At 37.5% G+C, this 13,035-nt stretch overlaps 1 protein-coding gene across 1 annotated transcript in view; it reads right to left on the minus strand.

The window, feature by feature from the left end:
• Nucleotides 1-11,498, minus strand: part of LOC106883917 (repulsive guidance molecule B) — a 137,836-nt gene extending 126,338 nt beyond the window's left edge. Inside the window, exons 1-2 of the mRNA XM_014935054.2 lie at nt 10,972-11,498; nt 3,263-5,615 (exon numbers count right to left, since the gene is read on the minus strand). Coding sequence (XP_014790540.1) covers nt 3,263-4,439 — 1,177 coding nt within the window. The 5' untranslated portion in view covers nt 4,440-5,615; nt 10,972-11,498. The remainder of the gene's footprint in view (nt 1-3,262; nt 5,616-10,971) is intronic.
• Nucleotides 11,499-13,035: the final 1,537 nt, after the last annotated feature.

The following is a 13,035-nucleotide window of genomic DNA, read 5'->3' on the forward strand; positions in this document are numbered from 1 at the left end:
AACCGGGGGCAGTTTACGTCCTAGTAACATAGCAGTTCTGCAAAAACGTGACACGCAGAATAAGTACCAGTGCTTAATAAAAAAAAATGTACCAGGGTCAATTCGTTCGTCTTAAAAAAAAAATCTCAGTTCGGTGCCACAGAATGACCACAGTCCAATGAATGAAACAGGTGAAAGATAAAAAAGATAAGCATACATTTTCTTCCTAAAAATTATACAAATGTCATTGTGACTCATTTTTTTGGGAGGTGGGGGAGCCATATGGTTAGCTCAACTGGTGCACCATTGCATTAAACCAGACTCAAGTTCATGGGTAGCACAATCTTATTTTCAATCGACCCGTCAGACGTAATATAAATAAATAGATAAATAAATAAAAATCGATCGACCTCGGCGGCACTTGAACTCATAATGCAGACAGATGAAGTTAATTACTATTGAGCATATATCTAATCTGGTGCGCTAGTGTTTCTACCAAAATCAATGAGCAATAATCTTGCCCCATTGGTACGGTGGATGGTGTACAACTGATAGAGAGTCAGGCGATTAAAAAAACAACAACAACAAAAAAAACATGAAAAGCTTGATGGTAGTTGAGTTTTTTTGGTTCTGATTTCAAATGCCAACGGTTCTGATTTTACTTTTCCTCCTCCTGGGATTGATAAAATAAGTATCAATCAAAGCACTTCGATATATCGACTACACTCCCTCTCTTCCTAAATATGGCCTCGTTGTGCCAGAGCGTTATCAACAGCCTGGTTGAACAGACCATGATTGCACCATTCTAAATGTGACCACCCATCCTATTTTTATTCACATAGTACGTCTAGAAGATACATTGTCTACTCTATCATTTTGCCCCTTAAAACAAAAATAAATGAATACATAAATAAATCTAGGGATAGGTGCAGGAGTTACTGTGTGTTTAAGAAGCTTGATTTCCAACCATGTGGACTTGAGTTCAGTCCTGCTGTGCAGTACCTTGGGCATATGTCTTCTACTGTAGATCCGGGCCAACCAAAGCCTCGTGAGTGGATTTGGATAACGGAAACTAAAGAAGCCCGCCGTGTGTGGGTAAGGGTGTATATTATATATATAAAATTTGCGTGTCATTGTCCTCCTTCACCGATTGACAATTAGTGCTGGTTTGTTTTCGTCACCGTAATAGAGCAGTTCGGCAAACGAATTCGATAAAAAAGTACCAGGCTTAAAAAATAAGTACTAAGGATAAATTTGTTCAACTAAACTCTTCAAGGCGGTGCCCCAGTATGGCAGCAACCCAATGACTGAAACCAGTAAAAATTTAAAAATTATTTCATTTGAAGGAAATTTGGTTGCTATGTCTAGCAGATTGAGCAACTATACACAGGCTTCTTTTTAGTTGTAGTCGAGTAATTATTACTAGAATAAATAGCATATAATTTAATGGGGACTAATAAACAGTGTAAGTACTTATTTATCGATCTTTCAGAGGTAAGGGGGCGATAAGGAATTTGAGGAGAAGTGAAAAGTTGTTAGATAAGTGCAAGAATCTTGGGTACGTACCTTCCTGGGTGAATTATATATTGGTTTCACATTTTCCGCACAAGGCTAGTAATTGTGAGGGAAGGGATAAGTCGATTACATCGACCCCAATATATCACTGGTACTTATTTCATCGAACCCGAAAGGATGAAAGGCAAAATCGACCTCGGCAGAGACTGCGAAATGGTCTCCAAACGCTTAGCAACCGGTGCTGGTTTGTCTACTGATAGAGTAAGCATTAGACAAAGTAAGTATGTGTGTGTCGACTAAACTGAAGGCTGTGCCCCAGTATGGCCGCAGACCAATGACTGAAATAGTAGAGTGAGTCAGCGCATTTTTATCGAGATTGACACGGGGTTAAAATAACGACAACTCGTATATCAAATCAACGAGGAAGTTCTAAATGGTCAATGGATTTGCTAAAAATAGCAGCCGATTATCTCTAAAACAAAACAAAAACAAAAAATAGACGCACGGTCACATTCTGTACAATGTGTCTTTGCTACTGTCTTGGAAAATATGACCCCCTTTTTGATGCATAGCCTAATCTGGGATTAAAACAACAACAGTAACAGTCTTCATATTAAAATTCTCTCAAGAAAACATCCTTACACGAGACCAACTTCATTGCCCTAAAGCATTTGCATTAAAAGACAAATCTGGTGTATTGGTCCTATAAAATTCTTATGCATGAGACAGTCGCAAATAGGAGTGACATGACAAGGTGTTGGACATGAAAATTATCAACATAAGTTAGGAACTTTAATAGAAGCCGGTTCGTCGAGCCATCGTGGCGCAAACGTTATACCGGTACCCTCTTTAAAATCACTAAATATGTATGACACTATTTTGAGTAAATGGAGTTACATAATCACTCAAACACACACACACACACTTATTTATTTATACCCCACTATTCATCTGCGCTGTTCTAACTCATTTTCATTTTGTACATCATATATATATATATATATATATATATATATATATATATATATATATATATATATATATATATATATAATACAAACGATATATAAGCATATGCATGTATACATACATTTACATGTATATATAGATGCATATCTGGGTACAGGACGTTAGGAAAATGAACAGGGACATAAAAACAAAACGGGCTATGTTTACAGACAACAGAACGAACACATAGGGAAACAAAGAAGCCACTTATGGAATTATTCCTTCATTAGCTGCATATATATATATATATATATATATATATATATATATATATATATATTACTGTCTGTAAAAATACCAATTAATACATATGTATATACACACACACACAGGGTGGGCCAAGAATCACGTACCCAAACATTGCCATTTTATTTATTGTGCAATTGACTTTTGGCCCACCTGTATGTATGTATATGTCGCATGCATACACACATCTGGTACGTTATCTAGCTTCCTTCCACTTAGTTAAAACTCTAAGTCGACTCTTGATAAGATTTGAACTCGGAATGTACGCAACACGAATAGTAACTTAGCGCTTTACTGTTTCTGCCACTATGCAACACAACATTCCATCCGACCTTGAGTATTACTCAGTACATACAATAATAGCTACAGATAAGAGTAGGACGAAATATGGAAATAAATATAGGGTAAAAAAATAATAAAGAAATAAAATATAGAGTATAAACAGAGAAAAAAATTAATAAATATTTTTGAAAAGAAAAATTGCAACGATTTGTTTTGGGTTTGATGGACTTACCTGCGACTGATAGTAGAGTTAATAGACCAAGGAAAAGCAGTAGAAGGCGCTGGGGTTGCCAGGCAACCGTTTGCCGACATGAGGCGATGGTGGTGGTGAGAGAGGAGGACAGATTTGCGGACAAACTGGCAAATAGACGAGGCTTGGTCAACAGCAGCGAACACAACGCTGACAGCACTGATGACAACGTCGACGACGGCGACGACGACGATGATTGAGATGACAACCCAGGAAAGAAGGTTGTTGCTGTCGTCGTTAGGGGTGGTGGTGGTGGTGGTGATGATGACGATGACGCCAGTGAAATATTTTCGGTATATTTTTTTTTATCTTCCAACGCTGGAGAGTTAGAAAAGGTTTTGTTATTGATTGTTGTTGTTGTTGTTGTTGTGGCAGCTGTTATCGTCGTCGTCGTCGTCGCCGCAAGATCCGATGCACCAGGACAGCAAGTGTTTTTACAGCGAGTTGCAGGGAAGAAAGAGTTAGGAGATTTCAACGAGTTTTTGTCCGGTTCCGACATAAAATGTGGCGATAGTGGTAACGATTTTAATGAAAGTGTTGATAATGATGATCGTGGCGGTGGTGGTGGTGGTGGTGATGATGATGTATGCAATAACAATCCTCCTCCGTCTACGGTTCGCATCTCCTTGGAGACGCCGCTGAACTGTGACGCATCAGCAGGGACAGAACAGCCAGCGGGAGCTTTCCCAGAGTCATTGGAGTAAGAAGGACAGCAACAACAGTACTGTACGGTGCTGGATTCACAGTTGGGGGCAAAACCCCGAAAGGAGAGGAGAGACGCCGTTGGTTTTACAGTAGTGCGTCGCTCGCTCTTTAAGTTTGCAGATATCACAGTCGGTGAGATGTGGTGGAACTTTGACGATTGTGTTGTTGGTGAACATTTTACTACGGTTGTCTGTCCGCTGTCAGTAAAAGACGACAGAGACTCGGCCAGCAAGTCCTTGGAAACCGGTGTGATGGCCGACGACTGATTGTTCATTAACTGATGTCCAGAAGGAAAAGACTGAGCTCTGATAGGAGCCACGCTGGTCATCACCGGCATAACAAGGTCGACTGTTCTTTCTGTGTAGGCCATCGGAGGAACGACCGAAAGCATTGTTCTGTTGCGAATATCTCGCAATTGGTGACAGTAGTGATGACTACAGGAGCACCCCTCCATCCCTTTCCAGACATTAGTCAACGAATGTGAAGGGTGGAAAATAGTTTCGAACGTAGTATGTATGTCTTACGTCCACAAATTCGCAGAAAAATGACGAATCTATGAACAAGTGTCGAACACAGATTACACACGCACACAAATTATATTATTTTCATGGAGCTGAATGATTGAGGCTAGTAGCTTATTACATTTCAACTGCTTGGTGGTTGTTGATGAAAATGGAAAGAAATCCAGTATAAATAGTGACAAATATAGCACTTGTTACAAGAGACACGATAAAGATAGTTGTCAGATAGTTGCAATATTACTGACGTGGCTAGTGATGATGGCGATTATGATAATTGTGATTAAAGAATGTGTGAAATAATGCTTAATCTATCTTCTTAGCACTTGTAAGTCCAAGCTATTGGCCATATGTGTCGAAACTGTCAGCTGGTCATCCGTCCGTTTGTCTTGTCCGACTACTGGACACAACTGTTCACAGCAAACAGTCAGAGGTTAATAGATTTTATCGACAGGATTTCTTTTACTTCAAGTATGCAGGCTGCTAATTCCGAAAATAAGCGCTGACCGGAGTGATCGTGAACAGATTTCTATTCTGTTGGCACGAAGCAAGAATTTCCAAACAAGCAAACTGCTACTACCACTACTAATAAGCAAGCACAGCTGCCGATCCGCCAATAAAGTTACCATCAAAAGAAATTCCTTAAATACATCCACACATGCGTATACGCAAATGTAGCCTTGCTTTGTTGATAGGATTAACTTCTCGTAAGTCTCAGGACACACGTGGGTGAATATATGTAGGCATGAGACAGCTGTGAAAGTTGTGAAAGACAATTAGCTCAAAAGTAACTGTAATGCTAGGCAAATAAATTCTTCAATAAACTGTAATCCACTCGAAGAACAAGTTTTGTAAATACCGATAATTGTGCAACGTGGGTTATTGTGTTTTCTTATTGTTCAAAAATATAGGTGTATGTTGAAATAACACTACTAAAATATGATAAATAAATTAATAACCCGAGCAGTTTAATTTCCTTGAAACTGGTATAACTCGCTTTGATTACAACGTGTGGTTTAAGTTGTAATAGTTATTCGTTGTCGTGTCAGTGGTATTGGTTTGGTGTTAAACAGCCGACTAGTCAGATGACGGATAATATACACTTTTAGGTCCTGGAAGAGAAAGAAAACAAACGATAAGAATGATTCAAAGGTATATGAATAAATAACAGAATGGTCAGCAGGAGTTAGGATCAGCTCCTGCTTAGAAAACTGGCCCCTACCATTATTACTTGCAATCACTATCGTTCATACACCCACTACAACTTGCATCGAAATTAAGGGAACAAAGGGCTAGTTAAATAACAGAGACCAGTTGTCAAGTCTAGACTCATGTCAGCTGTGATTAAGAAAGGTTCCAGTTAATTTTTCTTCTGACAGTGTGCTGTGCGTGTGCTATCCGTACCGCTCTGTAGGACGGTAGGTGATTGAATAGATTTGGTTGCTATTTCTAAACCAGCAGGTTTCTTAACCTGCTTTTCAGTATACCTCCTTTACCAGTTCACCCTACTACATATATTACAATGAAAAATAATTTTAAAAAAAGGTAGTCTTGCATACAACAACCTATATTACATTACCAGTCTTTTATATGAAGTTAACATTAGCATCCTTAAAAATCAAACATTAAGAAGTATAAATCTAAACAACATCACTGTAAATAATGATAAAAAATATACCCCCTCCGCCGCCCAGAATACTCAAATCTTCCCCTGGAATTCTGAAATTTCTCTCCAGGGAGAAATTTTCCCTTCAGTTAAAAATTGCGGTACTACATAGACAAGCGACCTAAGTTGGCTCGCTCTGTTATAAATACAGTTGAAAAAAAATTTGGTAAATAAGCACATAAAAAAAATAAGAATAAACGATTTCAAGAAAGTCAGCGGAGCATAACATTGTGACACTTACTTCTTCTGAAAGGACCCCCACCACAACCAGTTGGAAACATTAGGTATTTCAGCTCAACTTGCACACACGCACACAGACACACACACACACACACACGCTAGCTAACATAACTAGCGAACCTCTAAACGCTCGCTCAACTTACATAATAACAGCAACAAAACCTCTCAGAGCAGACTCCGCCGAAGGACACTTTCGAAACGTGGTCTTCGATGTATTGTCTGGTGAAGAAGATAATACATGCTGACCGTAACTGGGAAAAAAACTTTTGATTCTGTGCTCGACTGGGGTCAACTTGGCTCTTAACAAGCTTTGTTTATTATTATTATTATTATTAATTTAATAGTCTACTGAACCGATTAAGCTCATTGAAATAAAACGCTAATCTCCCAGAAACCCGAAAGAAATTGAATTAAGAAGAGGATTGTACAATTTCGCTGTATAATTCATGGAGCTCAAAGTTTGCCTTTCTATTCCCTCCCCTCTAAACTAACCTCTCCCCACCAAAATAAAAAAAAATACACAGACAAAAACACAAACTATATCTCAACTAATTTCTCTGCGATTCGATTCGAAATAATTTTATATTTAAATACAACAAACCAGGTACATTAAGTAAGCAAATTCATTTCGTTAGAAATAGCACCGGAATCTACCTCAAATCATACACTACAACCTCGAGAAAAGGATGTATGTATAAAAGAATGTTGTCCTGCAATGAATGCATTACCTAAACATTAGAATGTTAAAACTGGAAATAACTTTGATCATCGGGCCTGTCCATACAGGGCTGACCAAGGGTTAAACAACAACAACAACGTTTATTGAAACTTATTTTGTTCTTCATAAAACTAAACGTAAACATATATAGGAAGAAGTAAGACCCCCAATTAGTTATGAATGAGTTTTACTTTTTAGGATGTTAATTAGAGTTGTCAATTAAAATAAAAAGATGAAATAAAAGATAAAGCAAAATAATAATTTTATTACAAATTTCATTCACACTACAAACACACTTCACGCTTGTTGTGTTCATTCTGTCCTACCCTTGATTTATATATATATATATATATATATATATATATATATATATATATATGGTGAGAAGCTTGCTTCCCAATCACATGGTTCCGAGTTTAGTCCTACTGCATGGGACTTTGGGCAAGTGTCTTCTATAGCCTTGGACCGACCAAAGCCTGGTCAGTGGATTTGGTAAATGGAAACTGAAAGAAGCCCGTCGTATTTATATATACATATATATGTATTCATATATGCAAATGTGTGAGTGTGTCTTTGTGCATGTGTGTACCCCACTACAGTTTGATACCCAGTCCTGGTGTGTTTACGTTACCATAACTTAGCGATTCGGCTAAAGTCACCGATAGAATAAATACCAGGTTTTTTAATAAAGAAAAAAAAACAAGTACGGAGGCCGATACAATCGACCAAAATAACTGAAGGTGGTGCCCCAACATGGCCACAGTCTAATGACTGAAAACAAGTAAATAAAAGGTCTTCCCACTCCCAAATCAAGACTGACATGAATAAACCACACAATGTTAATAATGTAGAGAGAGCCGCAGAGGATGATAGCAACAGAATAATTTATTTGCCTCGGGATTAAAAACCTTGCAGCAATACGATGTCTGACAATAACACACACATCTGTCTGTCTCTCTTTTACACACACACACACACAAATTAGTGAACACTTCTGTTTACAAACGAAGGAAAAGTAGTATACAAGAGTAAAAAGTACAGCATGTATATTTTATTAGAAAGTGAACCTTATTTTTCATTGTAAATCTTTACTCTGAATTTCACGCTCCCAGATATTATAATCCAGTAGTTCACATACACATCTATAGATGCATGCATGTCTCTCTGTGTGTGTAAATATATGGCTACAAAGAAAAACATATCTAACTAGATAGTTACTAAAAACAGCAGCAATAAAAAAAAACACAAACTAACCCAGATAAACAAATAAAAAGCGAGAAGAAAATCATAAACTCAACAACGAAAACATCCCAAATAGAAATTTTAACACCAGCTAGAAGAACAAGAATGATATAATATGCTGAACAGAAGAACAAGGACAGAAGTAGGGGTGCGTGTATGTTTGAATTTGAGTTCCGCCTGCAAAACCTATTTAAAGTAAACAGTACGAGGTGATATATTTTTAGTGAAACGTTCTGATTTACGGGACGTGTAGCAGTAATAGTAGTAGTAATAGTAGTAGTAGTAGTAGTAGTAGCAGCTTAGTAGTAAGCATTTATAAGTTGTTGTTGTTGTTTTTTAATTAAACTGGGACATTTCAAGAACACACACACAATCCAACAACAACGGAGGTTCACGAGGAATCGCTTTCGTGGTTCCTTTAGCTACAAGAAAGAGCAGTCAAATCTCCTTAACATTACACATGCTATCCATCTTTAAAATAAAAACAAAAAGAAAAAAAAACGGGGGGGCGGGTTGGTGATAACGTAGTCCTTAGATTAGATATTCAATGTTTGCTCGCAGTTGGAAGATCTTTCGATTAGTTCGGACCTGGATGGAGCTCAACGCTTGATAGCTATTACAAGATAAATTTGTAGTCGCTCTTGACCTGCTAGGTAGAAATAGCAGTCAAATCACCGTCAACTTTTCAACCTTTTCAACCTTTTAAAAAAGATAAATGAAAATCACATTGGATAGTGAAGTCAGATATACCCTGTTAGGAAAAATAAAAGATGGAAAAAAGACGGTATAGTCACAGCAAGAACGACTTGGATCAATAAGAATTAACACAATCAGGGTAGATTTGGGACTACACAAAACAAATCGTTACAGAGGCTATGTAGTGACTCGCCCTACTAGAAATACCAAAGAAATCTCTCTCAACATGTTAGGTTAAAAAAAAAATAGGGAACAGGCTGGATAATGTTGTCCTAGATACAGACTGGATTAAAAAGAAGAAGAAAAAAATTACCCGTTGCTTATGGTCGGATCATACGGGTGTTTGCTCGATAAGACCCGAGACTTTGCATTCACTAAAGGTATATATTATACACACACACACACACACACATATATATATATATATTATACGCACACATGTAACAGACATGAACAGGTTGAGTGTAAGGGACGAACGCATTGTGTGTCAGTATGATGTCTACAAGATGGATTTTTTAAGGGTGTCAGGAGCGCGCGAGTGTTTGTATGCGCGCGGATGTGTGTGTGTGTGTGTATTTCTTGTGTTACAGAAATAAGCGGACAAATATCTGAGTCTAACACATGTGTTGTTATAAAACGGCTGACTTTGAACAAAGTGTATAGGTCAACCACAAAATACACATACGCACACATATTTGTAAACAGTACATTAGTAGAGTTTACGCATAAAACACAGGTCACTAATAGTTTCGTAGTTTGTAGTAAATGAATTATAAAGTAAGACCATCAAAAATAAAGTACTACACGCACAGACAGACACGCGTTGTGTTTTTCAAAGTAGTAAAACATGATCGCCACGGTTGGAACAACTTTGTACATAGGTCTCCTCCACCAAGAGATTATGTATTTTATTTACCATCTTGTATTGGGTTTCATTATATTTTTATGTGCTTTTTTTTCTCTTCGAATGTACAATAAGACAAACTATTTTATGTATGGAGCAGTTTTTATCTCCGTTTGTAAACAGTGCCCGATCTATCCTGCTATAACATACTTGTTGTGTGAATGTGTGTGTGCATGCTAGTATGTACCGTACATTTATACGAGTAAGCGACAAACCAGTGAAGAATAAACAACGATTATAAACAATAGTCATACAGTTCATCCGACAATAGTACGAAAATGATGACAATATTCACCGAGTCATTTATTCCGATATCTCATGTGGATGGATATATTGAATTTTTTTAATACACTCATGTTTGTAGTCAAGATAACACACAAATACACAGATCCAGGAAATAAGCTGTAAATTTGGTCGCGCGCGTGTAAACACACACACACACACACACACACACATGTATATATATATATATATATATATATATATATATATATATATATATATATATATATATATATATATATATATATCTGAAAACATGAAATGTGTACACATGCGCGCAGCTATCGGTTTGGAAATGGCCTGTAAGCCGGGGAATACAGCTGTGAAATTCCTTGATTGGCGGTCCTATGCTTAGGACATTCAATTCCATACAATGTATCAATGTATACATTACTTTTCACGTCATTTAAATTTCAATGGATACCCCGACATATTTCGTAGCCTGTCCCCCGAAAACTCCTTTCATCACTCACTCTAAGAATATTTTTATATTAAAGAATATATATATATGTGTGTGTGTTCCTGTCCATGTGTAAACATATAACGCACCGTCAATGTAAAGTATATGTTTAAATTTGTTTTACAGTCTAAAAGTGCATTTATAATGAATAATTAAAATACATGCAGACTTCATTATAAACAAGAGGCGGAGAACATATAATATATATATATATATATATATATATATATATATATATATGAAATGACAAGTAGGTTTACCTGCTAACAATATATATTTTCTTCTGTCAGGTTTCCCAGTAATAGTTAAATCATAGTTGAATTACATTCGTTTCCTCCTCATAGTATGAAAATATGTTAAATTATGTATGTGTATACAAGTACGCTACTGCGTATGAAAATGTATGGTATATATGTATATGTATTTATGAGTGTGTGCATATACGCATGTAAGAATGGACGTATGTAGAATATATTTTCTGTGATAGGCTATATATGTATGTATATATATATATTGCTTGTGTGTATATAGGTATTTAGTGAAATACCCGAAGAGAAGTGTATATAATAATGCAAGATTAACTTGATATGTTGAATATATATTTATATATTTGTGTGTGGGAGTGTATATATTTATGTGTGAACTGTATATTTTAGTTAGACATTTTTCTCAAATGTTTAGTAGAGTAGTAATAATTCCCCGTATGGTAAACGTATAACTGGCCGGACTGCCTGTGGTAGGACTGAAGAGTTTACAAGAGGGGAAACCGACTAATAACATGCAGAAGGAAGGGGAGGCAAAGGAGTAGTAGCAATAACGAGAAGGAATGGGGAAAGAAAGAGAAGGTAATATCAACAAGAAAGAGTAGCAGGGGAAGGTATAAATAATAGAAGTGGAGAGGGAAAGGGAGAGAGAAGTAAAAGAGAAACATTATAGCAAGGATGTTCAGCCTAAGAGGGTGGAGACGGAGGAACTGACATGAACCTGTAGCCGTAGCAGTTAAGTAGTATAGAGAGAGAGTGAGGGTGGGACAGAGAGAGAGGTTGAGAGATATAAAGAGTGAGTGAGTGAATGAGAGATATAGAGAGTGAAAGAGATACAGGGAGAGCTGTAGGGTGATAGAGATAGTAGGAAGTAGTATAGAGGGAGTGATCAAGGCAGAGAAAGGGAGAGAGAGAGAGAGAGAATTAGTGAAATAATAAAGTCATAAATAACAGAAGTAAAAAAAGAACTAAAGAGAACACATACACAATCACACACACAAATATTTATACACACATACATACAATACAACAGACACACGCTTCTATCTGCTCCTCCTACTTTAAATACTCACTCTTTTTATTCTCCCTCTCACACAATATGTGTTTAGATCTCTCCATCTCTCTCTTTCTCTCTCACTGTCTCTATGTAGGAGGGAGTAAATCAGTTCAAAACAGTGAGAGGTGGAGTAGGAAAAAGCGAAGGTATGAACGTGTGTGTACGTGTGTGCGTGTGAGTTTGTATGTGTGTGTGTGTGTGGCGTGTGTGTGTGTGTGTGTGCGTGTAGTGAAGCGAGAAAGAGTGACACACACACACACACATATGCACACACGCACACACAAAGCCACACACACACACAAAGCCACACACGCATACACACAGACACGCACATATATGCATACACGGGCACACTCGCATACACACACACGAACATACTTATATTCGTGTACATATATACATTTTTTTTTTATTTATATATTTTTTTTATTTATATGTTTCAGCCAAGTGGCTGCGGCCATGCTGGTGCACCACCTTTAGTCGAGCAAATCGACCCCAGGACTTATTCTTTAGAAGCCTAGTACTTATTCTATCGGTCTCTTTTGCCGAACCGCTAAGTTACGGAGACATAAACACACCAGCATCGGTTGTCAAGCGATGTTGGGGGGACAAAGACAGACACACAAACACATACATATATATATACATACATACGACGGGCTTCTTTCAGTTTCCGTCTACCAAATCCACTCACAAGGCTTTGGTCGGCCCGAGGCTATAGTAGAAGACACTTGCCCAAGATGCCACGCAGTGGGACTGAACCCGGGACCATGTGGTTGGTAAGCAAGCTACTTACCACACAGCCACTCCTACGCCTATATATATATATATTAGACTGCGGCCATGCTGGGGCACCGTCTTGAATAATTATAATCGAAGGATTCGACTCCAGTACATTTCTTTAACAGTATGAAGCTTATCTGTCGGTCTCTTTTTCCATACTGCTACGTTACGGGGACGTAAAAACAACAACACCGGTTGTTAAGCGGCGATGCGAAACACAC

The sequence above is a fragment of the Octopus bimaculoides genome, chromosome 2 (assembly GCF_001194135.2).
Source record: "Octopus bimaculoides isolate UCB-OBI-ISO-001 chromosome 2, ASM119413v2, whole genome shotgun sequence".
In the NCBI taxonomy this organism is placed as follows: domain Eukaryota; kingdom Metazoa; phylum Mollusca; class Cephalopoda; order Octopoda; family Octopodidae; genus Octopus; species Octopus bimaculoides.